We start from the raw sequence: 12,640 nt of genomic DNA on the forward strand, positions 1-12,640 counted from the left end.
CAGCCTTGAAATAACAAATGCATGGACTAGTTTTTTAGCGTCACTCCTGGACAGGATATTTCTAATTTGGCAATGTTCCGGAGGTGAAAGAAGGAAATCCTAGAAACCTGTTCAATATGGGATTTAAATGACATGTCCTGGTCAAAAGTAACACCAAGGTTTTTTACTTTATTATCAGAGGTCAATTTAATGCCATCCAGGTTAAATGATTGACTAAGCAGTTTCTTTTTTAAAGACTCCGGTGCAAAGACGACAACTTCTGTCTTGTCTGAATTTAGAAGCAAAAAATTTAAAGTCATCCAAGTTTTTATATCTTCAAGACATGCTTGTAGTCTATCTAACTGGTTGGGCTCATCAGGATTTATGGATAAGTAAAGCTGAGTGTCATCAGCGTAACAGTGAAAATTTATCCCATGCTGCCTGATAATTTGACCTATTGGAAGCATATATATATGTAACCGATTCTTGCTGCACTCCAAAGTCTCAGAGCAGACCAAATAACCCCTCGACTCTGCGTTGTGTGATTTTTTTTATGAAGGAAGACAAGGAGTTTCTGGTCGATCAGACATTTTATTTTCTGCGTGAGAACATAACGGGTTCGTATCAGTGCAATCGGCTTCAGCTTCGTACGGCACACTACAACAGAGCTTCATGTTAGCATTTAGCTTTAGCATGCAGAGTGTCTTTCTATATTAAACAAACTGAAAGTGCAAAAACTGGTGTCAGGTACACATCCAGTTTGCACCCACCACTCTCAATGTGTATAAATTCATAAAGACATGTTTTATGGATTGCTAATGTTTTTCTATGCTCTGTGCTGAAAAACGCAACTCACCTCTGGTGCAGCTTTCACAGACTGGCACCGAATACCGTAGCCAGCAGCATATAACCAGCCACACCGAGAGAGGGGGCGCTATTTCCCCATTGCACTTATACATAAAGCAAGTGGAATTGTACAACTTAACTACTGTTACATTCCCCCCTGCTGAATTCCACTTGCACCCACAAAAACAAAAACCAAACCAGGTACACCACAGCAACCCAGAAAAGAACAGAGAACAAAAACACAAACACAGACAGTTCCTAATAGCTCATACACAGCTATTAAAATGTGATAAATCAGCTCAGCAATCCCAGACAGTACGGTTACAAAACAAAATCCAGTCAGGACTATTCTCAAAAGAATCAGCACAAGAAGATGGCCAGACCCCTTCATCATGCATGAGGGAAGCAAAAAATAATAATATGCCCATTACATATTTTACTGTATTGCAACCATATGTCATCCTGACAGAGATAAATAAACGTAAAAACATCCCCACAGTTATGAAACCCCAATTCTCATTTCAGACACAACAACAGGAACTAGCACCCTACAGAACAGAAACCTTTTCAGTCTTCTGATGCATCATCTCAATCAATCTAGAAACAGGTTTAAGTAATCTTCCCACCCTTGACCTAGCATGAGTCCGTCCCACCCCGTCAACAACAGTTTGGTCTCTAGTGGGAGTGACGGTTTCAGGTGAGCCATAGACCTGAACCAAAGGCAAACATTCTGTGTCACATTCAGCAGTGGATGGCACCTCCATAACAGCGCTTTCCAGTTGAGCATCCTCATTCATCAGCAACTCGTCAGACACCTCAGATGGTAAATCAGAAACCCAAGCTTTTGTCCTGTACCCAACAGATGCCACAGACACGTCGCAGACAGCTTCTCCATCACCATCAACCATCAGCGAGCCAGAGACAGAAGAGACACCCCCTTCATCCTGAAAAGAGTCATCCCCGAGTGGGAGAAAGTTCACTGGCATAATCAGGTTGCGGTGCACAACCTTCCACTGCCCTGTGGCATCATTCTGCAGCTTAAATGTGTGACTCGTGTCATTCTTGTCAACAACTGTATAGACAACACTCTCCCAGCGATCTGCGAGTTTTTCTTTTGCCACGCCCCTTTTTGTTGGCCAAAAGGACGCGGTCACCAACCTCCAGAGGGGATCCCCTAACTTTCCGGTTGTAGAGATCTGTTTGTCGCTGCAACTGTCTACATGCCACCTCTTGTGCAATGTCCACAGCCTCCTTGAGGTCTTTCCTTAATGTCAGAACATATCGATCATAATCCGCGATGTCATGATGGTCAATGACCGTACCAAAGATTACATCAATTGAGAGTCTCGGCACCCTGCCAAACATTAACAGAAATGGCGCATAGCCAGTCGTCTCATGGACGGTGCAGTTGTATGCAAACGTGAGGGCTTTCAGCGCATCAGGCCACCTCTGCTTAGCTCTTGGGGGTAAAGCACGAATCATATTGCCCAAAGTGCGGTTCATCCACTCACAGGAACCATTCCCCATTGGGTGACATGGAGTTGTGTGGGACTTCTGGACACCAGCAACACTTAACAATTCTGAGATTAGCGCACTCTCAAAATTCGCTCCCTGATCAGAGTGAAATCGTTTAGGAAAGCCGTAGATGCAAAAGTAGTTATGCCGTAGTTGGTGCGCCACTGCTTTAGCAGACTGGTTGGGGCATAAAAAGGCATGCACCATCTTTGTGAAGTGGTCAGTGACCACAAGCACATCCACTGATTTGTTTGCAGAGTCCTCTGCCGACCAAAGGTCTATGCAAACCAGTTCAAGGGGCTCTGATGTCCTGATGTTCTCCAATGGTGCTCTAGCCTCCGGCTCAGGTGACTTGCTAATAACGCATCGTTTGCAGCACTGCACATACTCTGCCACCTGTTTAGCCATGCCAGGCCAGTGAAATCTTTGCCGGGCAAGATAAAGGGTTCTTCGACGACCTTGGTGACCCGCTTCATCATGGACCCCCTTCAGAACAGTAGAGCGCAGGGCCGGTGGAACAACATACAGGTAGGTTTTAGCCTTTATTACAGGATTCCTAGAGACTCTATACAGTACACCATTTTTCACGGTCAACTTGGTCCATGTTTTCAGAAGTCTTTTGTATCAACCGTTTCATTAGCTCGTTCACATAGAAGATCACCCTACACAATGCATCGTTAGACCGCTGTCGCCTCCCTAATTCTTCTTGTGATAAGATTGCAGAATCAGATAGATCTGGTGTGACCACAGTCTGGGAGAACTGAGGCAGGAGAAGAGCATGCTTCCACACCTTGGAGTCATGGTCTCTAAAAACTTGGAAAACAGCTCCCACCTCAGAAGATGTCATTCCCCCAGCCTGCACAACAGCTGTGCACTGAGAAAAAATAGGCTGGCCATCGCCTGGGGTCTTTTCGGCTGAGTGAACAGTCCATCCGAAGGCCTCCTGTACTCCACCCGTGACAACTGCTTCTGCCTCAGCCAGAAGATCATAATATGGCACTGTTATTAAGCGATGGGAGGTACTGGGCTGCACAAAGGGTTCCCTACTCAGTGCATCAGCAACCACATTTTTAGGACCAGGAATGTATTTTATGTCAAACTGGAAGGGTGCTAGTTTTGCAATCCACCTCTGCTCACATGCATCCAATCTTGGCTTAGACAGTATGTAAGTCAGAGGGTTATTATCTGTCCATACTGTAAACGGATGACCCCTTAACCAATGATGAAACTTATCACACACCGCCCACTTCAACGCAAAGAACTCCAGCCTATGTGCAGGATACTTGGACTGTGCGTGACTGAGTGTCTTACTGGCAAAGGTGATGGGCCTGGATGTAGAAGCCCCAGCAGGAACCTGAGACAGCAATGCACCAAGACCACTGCTGGAAGCATCAACAGATGCATTCTACTGCAGTCTACTGTCGCTCCAGGAACTGTACACCTCCAGGACCCTGAAGCAGGCAGGGAAGATTCTGGCTGATCCCTCCCACCCCGTCACAGACTCTTTGAGACTCTCCCCTCTGGCAGGAGGCTGCGGTCCATCCGACCAAAACCTCACGCCACAAGAACAGTTTTTTCCCATCTGCCACCAGCCTGGTTAACAAAGCCCGGAAACCACCCTGACACTCTCCCTTTCCCCCACACCCCAAAACAAATTCCTTGTATGTCCAAAAACGTACTTGGCAATAAAGCTTTTCTGATTCAGATAGAAGGAAGGGCTCCTCAAAGTTTGGATGGGACAGGAGTACTCGATCCAACAATGCCTGCTTCAACTCACAGAAAGCTGTCCTGCATTCATCCGTCCAATCCTCCTCACGAAGCTTTGCACGTGCCAGCCGGCGCCTTTTTCTCGGACCCCGAGGACCTTTATCCCCAGATGTCAGCCGGAACAAAGGTTTGGCAATAGATGAGCAGTTCTGAATGAATTGTTGATAGAACATTACCATTCCCAGGAACGAGCGAACCTTCTGTTGGGATGGAACACTTGAACCTTCTTCCATGAGGTCTGATTCCGTAAGGGATGTAATGGATGCTATTTTGTCAGGGTCTGACCTTATCCCTTCAGCATTAACAATGTGTCCCAGGAATTTCACGGACTGCCTCAGGAAATGGCACTTCTTTGGTGCCAACTTGAGATTGTGAGCCTGCAGCCTCTGGAAAACCATATGTAAGCGCTGCAGTGCCATTTCTGTGGGGGCAAAAACCAGGACATCATCAAGATAACACAGCACACTGAGGAAGTTCTGATCTCCAAAAATGCCCAACATCATCTTCATAAAGGTTGCCAGACTGTTGCATAATCCTTGTGGCATACGATTATATTCGTATAACCCAAATGGCGACGTAAATGCTGTGTACTTACGATCTTGCTCATGCACCTCCACATTATATTAACCTGAAGTCAGATCCATTGTAGAGAAAAATCCGTTCCCTCCTAAAGCAGCCAGCGCATCAGCTGGATGCGGAAGTGGGTGGGCATCTTTGATAGTTCTAGCATTAAGCCAGCGAAAGTCATTACAAATTCATAAATCACCAGTCTTTTTCCAAACTAAGACCAATGGTGATGCAAACTCACTGCAAGACTTCCGAATTATTTCACGTTCTTTCCATTTCATTCAGAGCCTGTCTTAGTTTTTCATAATGAGTTGGTGGCACACGTCGGCATGGCAACCGGAACGGTTCGTCATCCACCACTCGAATCCGATGGAGACAGCCTTTAGCTTTGCCGCAATCTAGCTTGTCTCGTGAGAAGATGGACTCAAACTGGGCTATGAGGTTGACCAGATGCTCTTTGCTAGCTGTTGACACTTCACATGAGTCGATATCAATATCAGACAGCCCCAGATTTTGCAGCACAGCATGCAAAGGGTTACTACCACCTGTCACTTGCCGTGAAGATGGATGATCTGGCAGGGTAGAGACATCAGTGACTAGACTCTGCTCATCATTGCATTGTGCCGAGTCAGTCGGCAGTTGTATATTCTGCTGTAAGTAGCAGCCAGTGAGGTTGAAGTTCTCCACCCAAGCACAGGTAAACACATCAGCCAACTTCAGGTTTCGTTTTAGAGTCATTGGCTTATCAAAAGGGTTTAACACTTTTACAGGGAGCCACCCATCACTGGTCAGATATGCCACTGTTCTCCCAACCATAACTGATCTTGGCCTTGACCTTGCTGCTGTGGGTTCTATCACTACAATACTGCCCACCTCCTCACTATTTATTAGCTGCAGCCGGCCCCAAACCAGGTGCTCAGTCAAAGGCTCCAAGGTGATGGCTCTCTTTATCTTGACAGTTCCAATCTTATCACCAACACTCTCTGGAACCACCACTTCCGACATTAAGCTCAACACATTTTTAGCAGACGTATCCTCAACATTCAAAGTCTTGCTGCATGTCTCCCCTAAATCTCCTTTTCCCTTCAGGTGATTAACCAAATACCTCATAAGGTTGCTGCCTACAATAAGGTCCTCACTTTGTCCTGCAACCACCAGCATAGGCACCACAACTTTGCAGCCATACATCTCCACTGCAACATCACACACACCTGTTGGAACTGTTCTTGAACCGCCACAACCAATGAGAACAACATCAGTGGATTGCAAGGTGGAGGTCTGCAATACGGCATGATGTAACAGCTGTGACATCAGATCGCTGCTGAGGGTGCAGGCCATGGAACCACTATCAAGCATTGCTTTAACAGAGACTTTGCCACCCAGAGTCACATTTTCATAGAACAGTTCGTCATGCTGTTTTAATCTTTGGGTATTCTGAAGTACTGGTCGACGTCCTAGCTGTCGTTCCTCACAAACGGTATGGTATATAGACTCCAAATCAGCAAAATCAGTCTGTTCAGGGGCAACTTCAGGCCTAACACTTGCCCCCTCCACATGTAGGCCAACTAGTTTCCCAGCTGCTGAGCAGCTGATTCACAACCCCTCGCTTTGGTAGGTAGGGCCCTGGGGCACCGAGCCCATGTGTGGTCAGCAGCATAGCAGAGGAAGCACAGCTGATTGACTCTACAGTGGTAATAGGTAGAGTGTTCAGTGTCACTGCAGATTGCACAAGGCATTACTTTTTGTGTTTGGTTCCGATGACCTCTGACATCATCTGTAGCAGGTAGCTTTGCTTGTCAAAGCTGCCCCTCCAGAACTTTCTCTAACAGGGCTATCACATGATCAAGACGATCAGCAGGCGCTTGTGCATTAAGTCCAACAGAGGGTACTGAGGTAGAGGCTGGTGATGGTGCTGTATATTTACTACTGGATGTCACTTGTTGCATATGAGGACTCACCTCTTGTTGGTGAGAACTTAAGGCACTGGATGCACTAAGCTGAGGGCCGTACTTCTGATCTTTGCTATGTTCCAGCAACTTCTCATGCACGTCAGCAGCTGTCCACTGCTGCAGAGGCTTGCACTTGAAAATAAGAGACAGTTCCGAATCTGGACAGTGACGAATTAACATTGCAGTCAGTTCTTTCGTCAGGTATGCAAAGGACTTATTCTGTCTTTTGAGGCAGTCTTCTGTTAGGTCCATGGCTCTGTTCAACCGCAGCCAGTAATCGAAAGAGGTCTCACCTAAGTTAGGTAATGTTGCGTAAAAGTCAGCTAAAGGCATGTTTGAACAAACAGTGTCACTAAAGTGTTGTTTTAGGATCTCAAAAATGGGCTCTGGGCCCACCTTAAGGTTTAAAGATGGCTTACTACGTATGCCTACCCTGACTATCTCTCGTGCCCTCCCCGACAATTTACTAAGCACTTTGTCAACTTGCTCAGCTACTGGTACCCCCTTTCTTTTCAAATAGGTAATCATCATTTCTTCCCATTCTTGAACACTGCATGCTTCACTCCCATCCCCTCTAAAACAAACAGGCTCTTTAACATCAGATGTTACAATCACATTCAATAGTGAAGGTTCTGAGAGCACATTACTGGCAGACCCAATCCCACTGTTTCCCATTCCACAGCCTAAACGAGACTCAATACAAGATGCAATCCTATCCCCAATAGAAACCCAATTTGTGTTGCTATCTCTGCATAAAGGCTCGTTGTAGTGGGTTCGGTGTCTGATTTGGGATGATGTAAATTATCACAGGCTCCATCAGCAGATTCCTCATGTGACTCAACAAAGATGGCCCAGGGCGTGGATGAAATTGGAGCTATCAGCCCACCTGCCCTACCCCTGCCAGCTGAATGCAGCGGGGAAAAACTAACCTTCCCCCTCCCTTTGCCAAAACTGGGAAAATCTGCCATGATTGAGCAGCTCTTCTATTTCATTCTCCTTTGGAGTGCTGCTACTGCCTCTGTTAAACAAGGTAGGGTTTCTTTTCCATTCTTCCCCCTTTTTTTTTTTAGTACAGAATCCCACCTCAATGTCCCAACGGAAACAGCAAATGGCGGGTTTCCCACACAGTCCACGTGGCGACTCCCACCACTGTCCAGGAAATAGACGGCCCCACCGCTGAACAGGATCACAGAAGCTCGGGTCACGACACCAATGTAACCGATTCTTGCTGCACTCCAAAGTCTCAGAGCAGACCAAATAACCCCTTGACTCTGCGTTGTGTGATTTTTTAATGAAGGAAGACAAGGAGTTTCTGGTCGATCAGACATTTTATTTCCTGCGTGAGAACATAACGGGTTTGTATCAGTGCAATCGGCTTCAGCTTCATACGGCACACTCTGGTGCAGCTTTCACAGACTGGCCAGATTATTAAAACAAAAATTACAATGTACAATAAAGAATATAATAATAAGAATATAATACAAAAAAAGTGTGTACCTGCGTGAGAACATAACGGGTTCGTATCAGTGCAATCGACTTCAACTTCGTACGGCACACTACAACAGAGCTTCATGTTAGCATTTAGCTTTAGCATGCAGAGTGTCTTTCTATATTAAACAAACTGAAAGTGCAAAAACTGGTGTCAAGTACACATCCAGTTCGCACCCACCACTCTCAATGTGTATAAATTCATAAAGACATGTTTTATGGATTGCTAATGTTTTTCTATGCCCTGTGCTGAAAAACGCAACTCACCTCTGTGCAGCTTTCACAGACTGGCACCGAATACACCGTAGCCAGCAGCTTATAACCAGCCACACCGAGAGGGGGATGCTATTTCCCCATTGCACTTATACATAAAGCAAGTGGAATTGTACAACTTAACTACTGTTACATATAGTAAAGAGAATTGGCCCAAGTACCGAACTCTGTGGTACTCTACAATTAACCCTGGAGTTTAAAGATGATTTATCATTTACAGGAACAAACTGTTGAACTTTACTGTTTCTATATTTACTGTTTCTATATTCAGAAGATGGATTGAACAGACATCTGTGAGATGTTCAAAGCTTGGGTGATTGTTTTAGACTCTCACCCTACTTTAAATTTCTCCACAAGTTGATCCCTAACCTTTCTGCTGTGTTTCCTGGTTTCCATGATGCTGTTTGTTCACTAAAGTTCCCAAACAAACCTCTGAGGATTTATGATGAGATTAAATTACACACAGGTGGACTCTATTTACTAGTCTGGTGAATTGGTTGAACTGGATTTTATTTTAGGGTATCAGAGTAAAGAGGGCTGAATACATATACATGCCACACTGGAACATTTTCCTTCCATTTTACATTGTGCAGGGTTTTTTGTTGATTGGTCTTTCACAACAAATCACAGTAAAATGCATTGAATTTTGAGGTGTCAACGTGACCAAATATGAAAAAGACTAAGGGGTGTCAATACATTTGCAAGGCACTATAGAGTAGCATTGTTTTAGTGCTGACCACGATATATTCTAGCCGTAATTAAGCAGGATTATTAGGATTTAGGATTATAAGTAACAAGATGTGGTGTCTTTTTAATGTGGTGCCTGATTTTCATAGCAAATGTCAAAAAAGGATGGACCATTTGGCATAAGGGCAGATTTTGAGGAACGTACATATTATGTAAGAGATAGATACATTAATTTAATTATGATGAACAAATCAGAATTTGTTTGCTAATTTACATTTTTGTAAGCATTTGTGCCAGTTGTAACTGATTATGATTTGTCTCAAACAACTGCAACATTATGTGTGTGTGTGTGTGTTTGAGAGAGAGAGCGAAAGCTAATGGTATTTCCAGGTCCAGAAAAAAGACAGAGGTCGAAAGCTTATAGAATAAAACAGCAACTCTGAGTCCTCCTGTTATCTGCACAAAGATTTGCTCTCTCTTGAAGCCTAAATGAACCACAGACATGTCTTGGTGTCTCATAGGCCAGTGCTTTTAAACCCTAGTCTTCAAGGCACATTGCCCAGCATGTTTTAGATCTTTCCTTGCTTTAACACACCTGATTCAGATGATTGCAGTTCAGCAAAAGCCTGTTAATCAGCCATTAGTGGAAATCAGGTGTGCTGAAGCAGGGAAACATCTGAAACATGTAGGGCAGTGTGCCTTCAGGATTGGGGTTGAAAAACACTGTTAGAAAATACATTTCCTTTTACACAACTTCTTGCACATTTTTGCTTCCTCTGATTTCATTTTAAACAACCCACTGATACTAAAAATTGTTAACTTTGAGTCTTCTTTCCTTGTTAAGAATTTCCACACCGAAGAGAATAGCTGCTACTGCGATTTTGTTCTGTTTAGGGATGGTGAATTCACTAATCATTAAAATATCAAATTATTTAGTTTCTGACACGCCAATGACCCTTCAGGTCCAATCAAGCTAAAATTTGATTCTGGAAGACGGCTGATGTTTCAGTGCATCTCTGTTTAATATGTTCTTGTACTATATCAAGCCATTTTTACCTCTTACAGCCCGGGACGCTCTTCCTCCTGCTATGACAATGAGATCGTCATGATGAACCATGTGTACAAAGAACGTTTTCCAAAGGTAACATGCTGACTATGACAATTAGAAACACATTCAAATTTGCTCCACAGTAAATTTCTTTTTCAGCAAGAATAAAATTAATTGTAGTTGAATGAATAATCCCTTTAAAGCAGTAAAGCAACATTTCAGTTCTCATGGCAAATCCTATAAATTGGCTCTCCTTCCTGCTTGAACAAATTTGATATCAGGCATCCAGTGAGGGGAGCTCGGCACCTGATAAAACTATATCAAATCATATTATGTGATGCTACTAAGCCCTTTTACTGGTTTGCTCTCTCCCACAGCTCTGAATTGTTAAATAAAGGCTGGTTATCTCGTCTCATACGTTCTGCCTGAGGTGGATATAAGGAGGAAATTAGCTTAAAGCTTTTACAGTGATAAAAATCAAGCTGAGAATTTGCCAAGGAATACATCTGTAGAAGGACCTTTTTGGGCTTGTTTTTATAAAAGTTAATCAGCAAAAACAGACATTGTGATATAATAAATATAAGTCCGCAGAGTAAGACTGTCACAATGATTAATACAGCAGCTTTGTTAATTTTAGTTCAAAGAATATTTTTTTCTAGATCCTATCTCATTCATTAATCCTACCACTTTCTATTCCCCCACATTTTCCTCTCACGCTTTCATTGTCACCCACCTTGTCTGCTCCACCAGGCCACAGCACAGATGGAGGAGAGGCTGGCTGAGTTCACCCAGGCCTTCTCATCCGAGAGAGATCTTCCACTGGCCGACGGAGTCCTCAGCTTCATCCATCATCAGATAGCTGAGCTGGCCAGAGACTGCTTGGCCAAATCACGCGAGGGCCTCATCACTTCTGTCTATTTCTTTGAACTACAGGAGAATCTTGAGAAGCTGCTTCATGACGTAAGTTAAAGTAGCTTGATGAATGTGGCTGTAGTGTACAGTGCTTTGAGTGGTCTTTGTGACTGGAAAAGCAATATATAAGTTCAGTCCATTTAGATGTAGGTAACTGTGGCTAATTGAGCATGTTTTTTGGCTGAGTAGATAAAACATATCATAGAATTCCCAACCCTTTTCAGTTAGCTTGACTGAATCACTTGATAGGAAGACACAAAGCCACAGAAAAATAACACTCTCACATCTTCTTTCTACTCATTTAACACTTCAGCATACTTATTTGTCACCATCCTTATCCAAAAATCATATCACGTGTGCCACAGCTCTCAGACGTCCTGTATACCACACATATTATACACCACTGCTACAAAATCAACACTTTTTGCACCAATGACCCAATAATAACTATTTTTTTCTTGCACTATGCTAAGCAGATGCTTAGAATGTGAAAGGGAAATGTATGGCATCACTTACTGTCTGATTAATATGTCTAATTATTATCTGACCACTTGGGCACACTCACAGGGCTTGAAAATTATTTCCAGCTGAACAGTTAATCCTTTACTATGGAAAAATAAAACAAAAATGTGACATCATGGGAAAATGATGTACTTGGACATGAGGCAGCAGAACACTGTGAATTCCAGCTCCCTGTTCTCAGTATACATCATTTTTTTAGAAAGAGAAGCACATCTAAAGTGTCATGCATACTTTAAAGATCTAAATGTTCCACAAAATCCACATACTGTAACACATTTTTTGGGGTTTCTGTTTGGATTTTTCTCATACATCATGCTTAAGCATCCTTATTCAAAAAGTTTTTGTCTTTGCTATGCGTAGACTGCTGTTCTACATGTGCATGTTTGTGCTACTCTCTCTGTCTCTGTGCTAGGCCTTTAAGCGCTCTGAAAGCTCTGAAGTAGCCTTTGTCACAGAGCTGGTGAAAAAGCTTCTAATCATCATTTCCCGACCTGCGAGGCTCTTAGAGTGTCTGGTAAGTTTATTTTTGCTGCGATGATCTTAGACCTCCTCCAGCCACACTGTTCATTACAAGGCATTTTAAAGCTCTTGTCACTTGAGGAAAACTGATTTTTTACTAAATAAACATGTGCATGTATACTGATTTTCAAGCTTTTAAGTACCCCGATCTTTTACACAGGAGGGGGTAGAAAATCAAAACAGGCAAAACCATAGGTGGAAGACTCTGCACTGGGCAAAGACATTTGCATTTAGATTAAAATTTGTCCTGCCACAGTATAGCTAATTCCAGCAGTCCTGCTGATTGGCTGCTTTCCAGTCTGAGTCAGTCATATTGTAACAGTGGTGTTATTTAATGTTGGAGGATGTCCAAGTGGGTGTTTATCTGTAGAGCCTAGTTTGACTGTTTTATAAGAGGATATCAACTCTGCAACCCCACATGACTCATTCCATGCTGAATTGGACTGGGTACAACAGCTGAAAAAGTGTCATGAAGAATTGATTTTTGTCCCAATGTACTAGCCACTGCTTTTGAATTGCATTATTTTGTCCTTGTCATTTTCCTGATGTCAGTAGTAACAAGATTCTA

At 43.4% G+C, this 12,640-nt stretch overlaps 1 protein-coding gene across 1 annotated transcript in view; it reads left to right on the forward strand.

Annotated features, from left to right (window-relative positions):
- LOC124862781 (microtubule-associated serine/threonine-protein kinase 1-like) overlaps positions 1 to 12,640 on the forward strand; it is a 73,798-nt gene that overhangs the window by 39,051 nt on the left and 22,107 nt on the right. The window contains 4 exon segments of the mRNA XM_047356909.1: positions 2,953 to 3,016; positions 10,118 to 10,212; positions 10,870 to 11,079; positions 11,966 to 12,067. Coding sequence (XP_047212865.1) covers positions 2,953 to 3,016; positions 10,118 to 10,212; positions 10,870 to 11,079; positions 11,966 to 12,067 — 471 coding nt within the window.

The sequence above is a fragment of the Girardinichthys multiradiatus genome, chromosome X, assembly GCF_021462225.1.
Source record: "Girardinichthys multiradiatus isolate DD_20200921_A chromosome X, DD_fGirMul_XY1, whole genome shotgun sequence".
In the NCBI taxonomy this organism is placed as follows: domain Eukaryota; kingdom Metazoa; phylum Chordata; class Actinopteri; order Cyprinodontiformes; family Goodeidae; genus Girardinichthys; species Girardinichthys multiradiatus.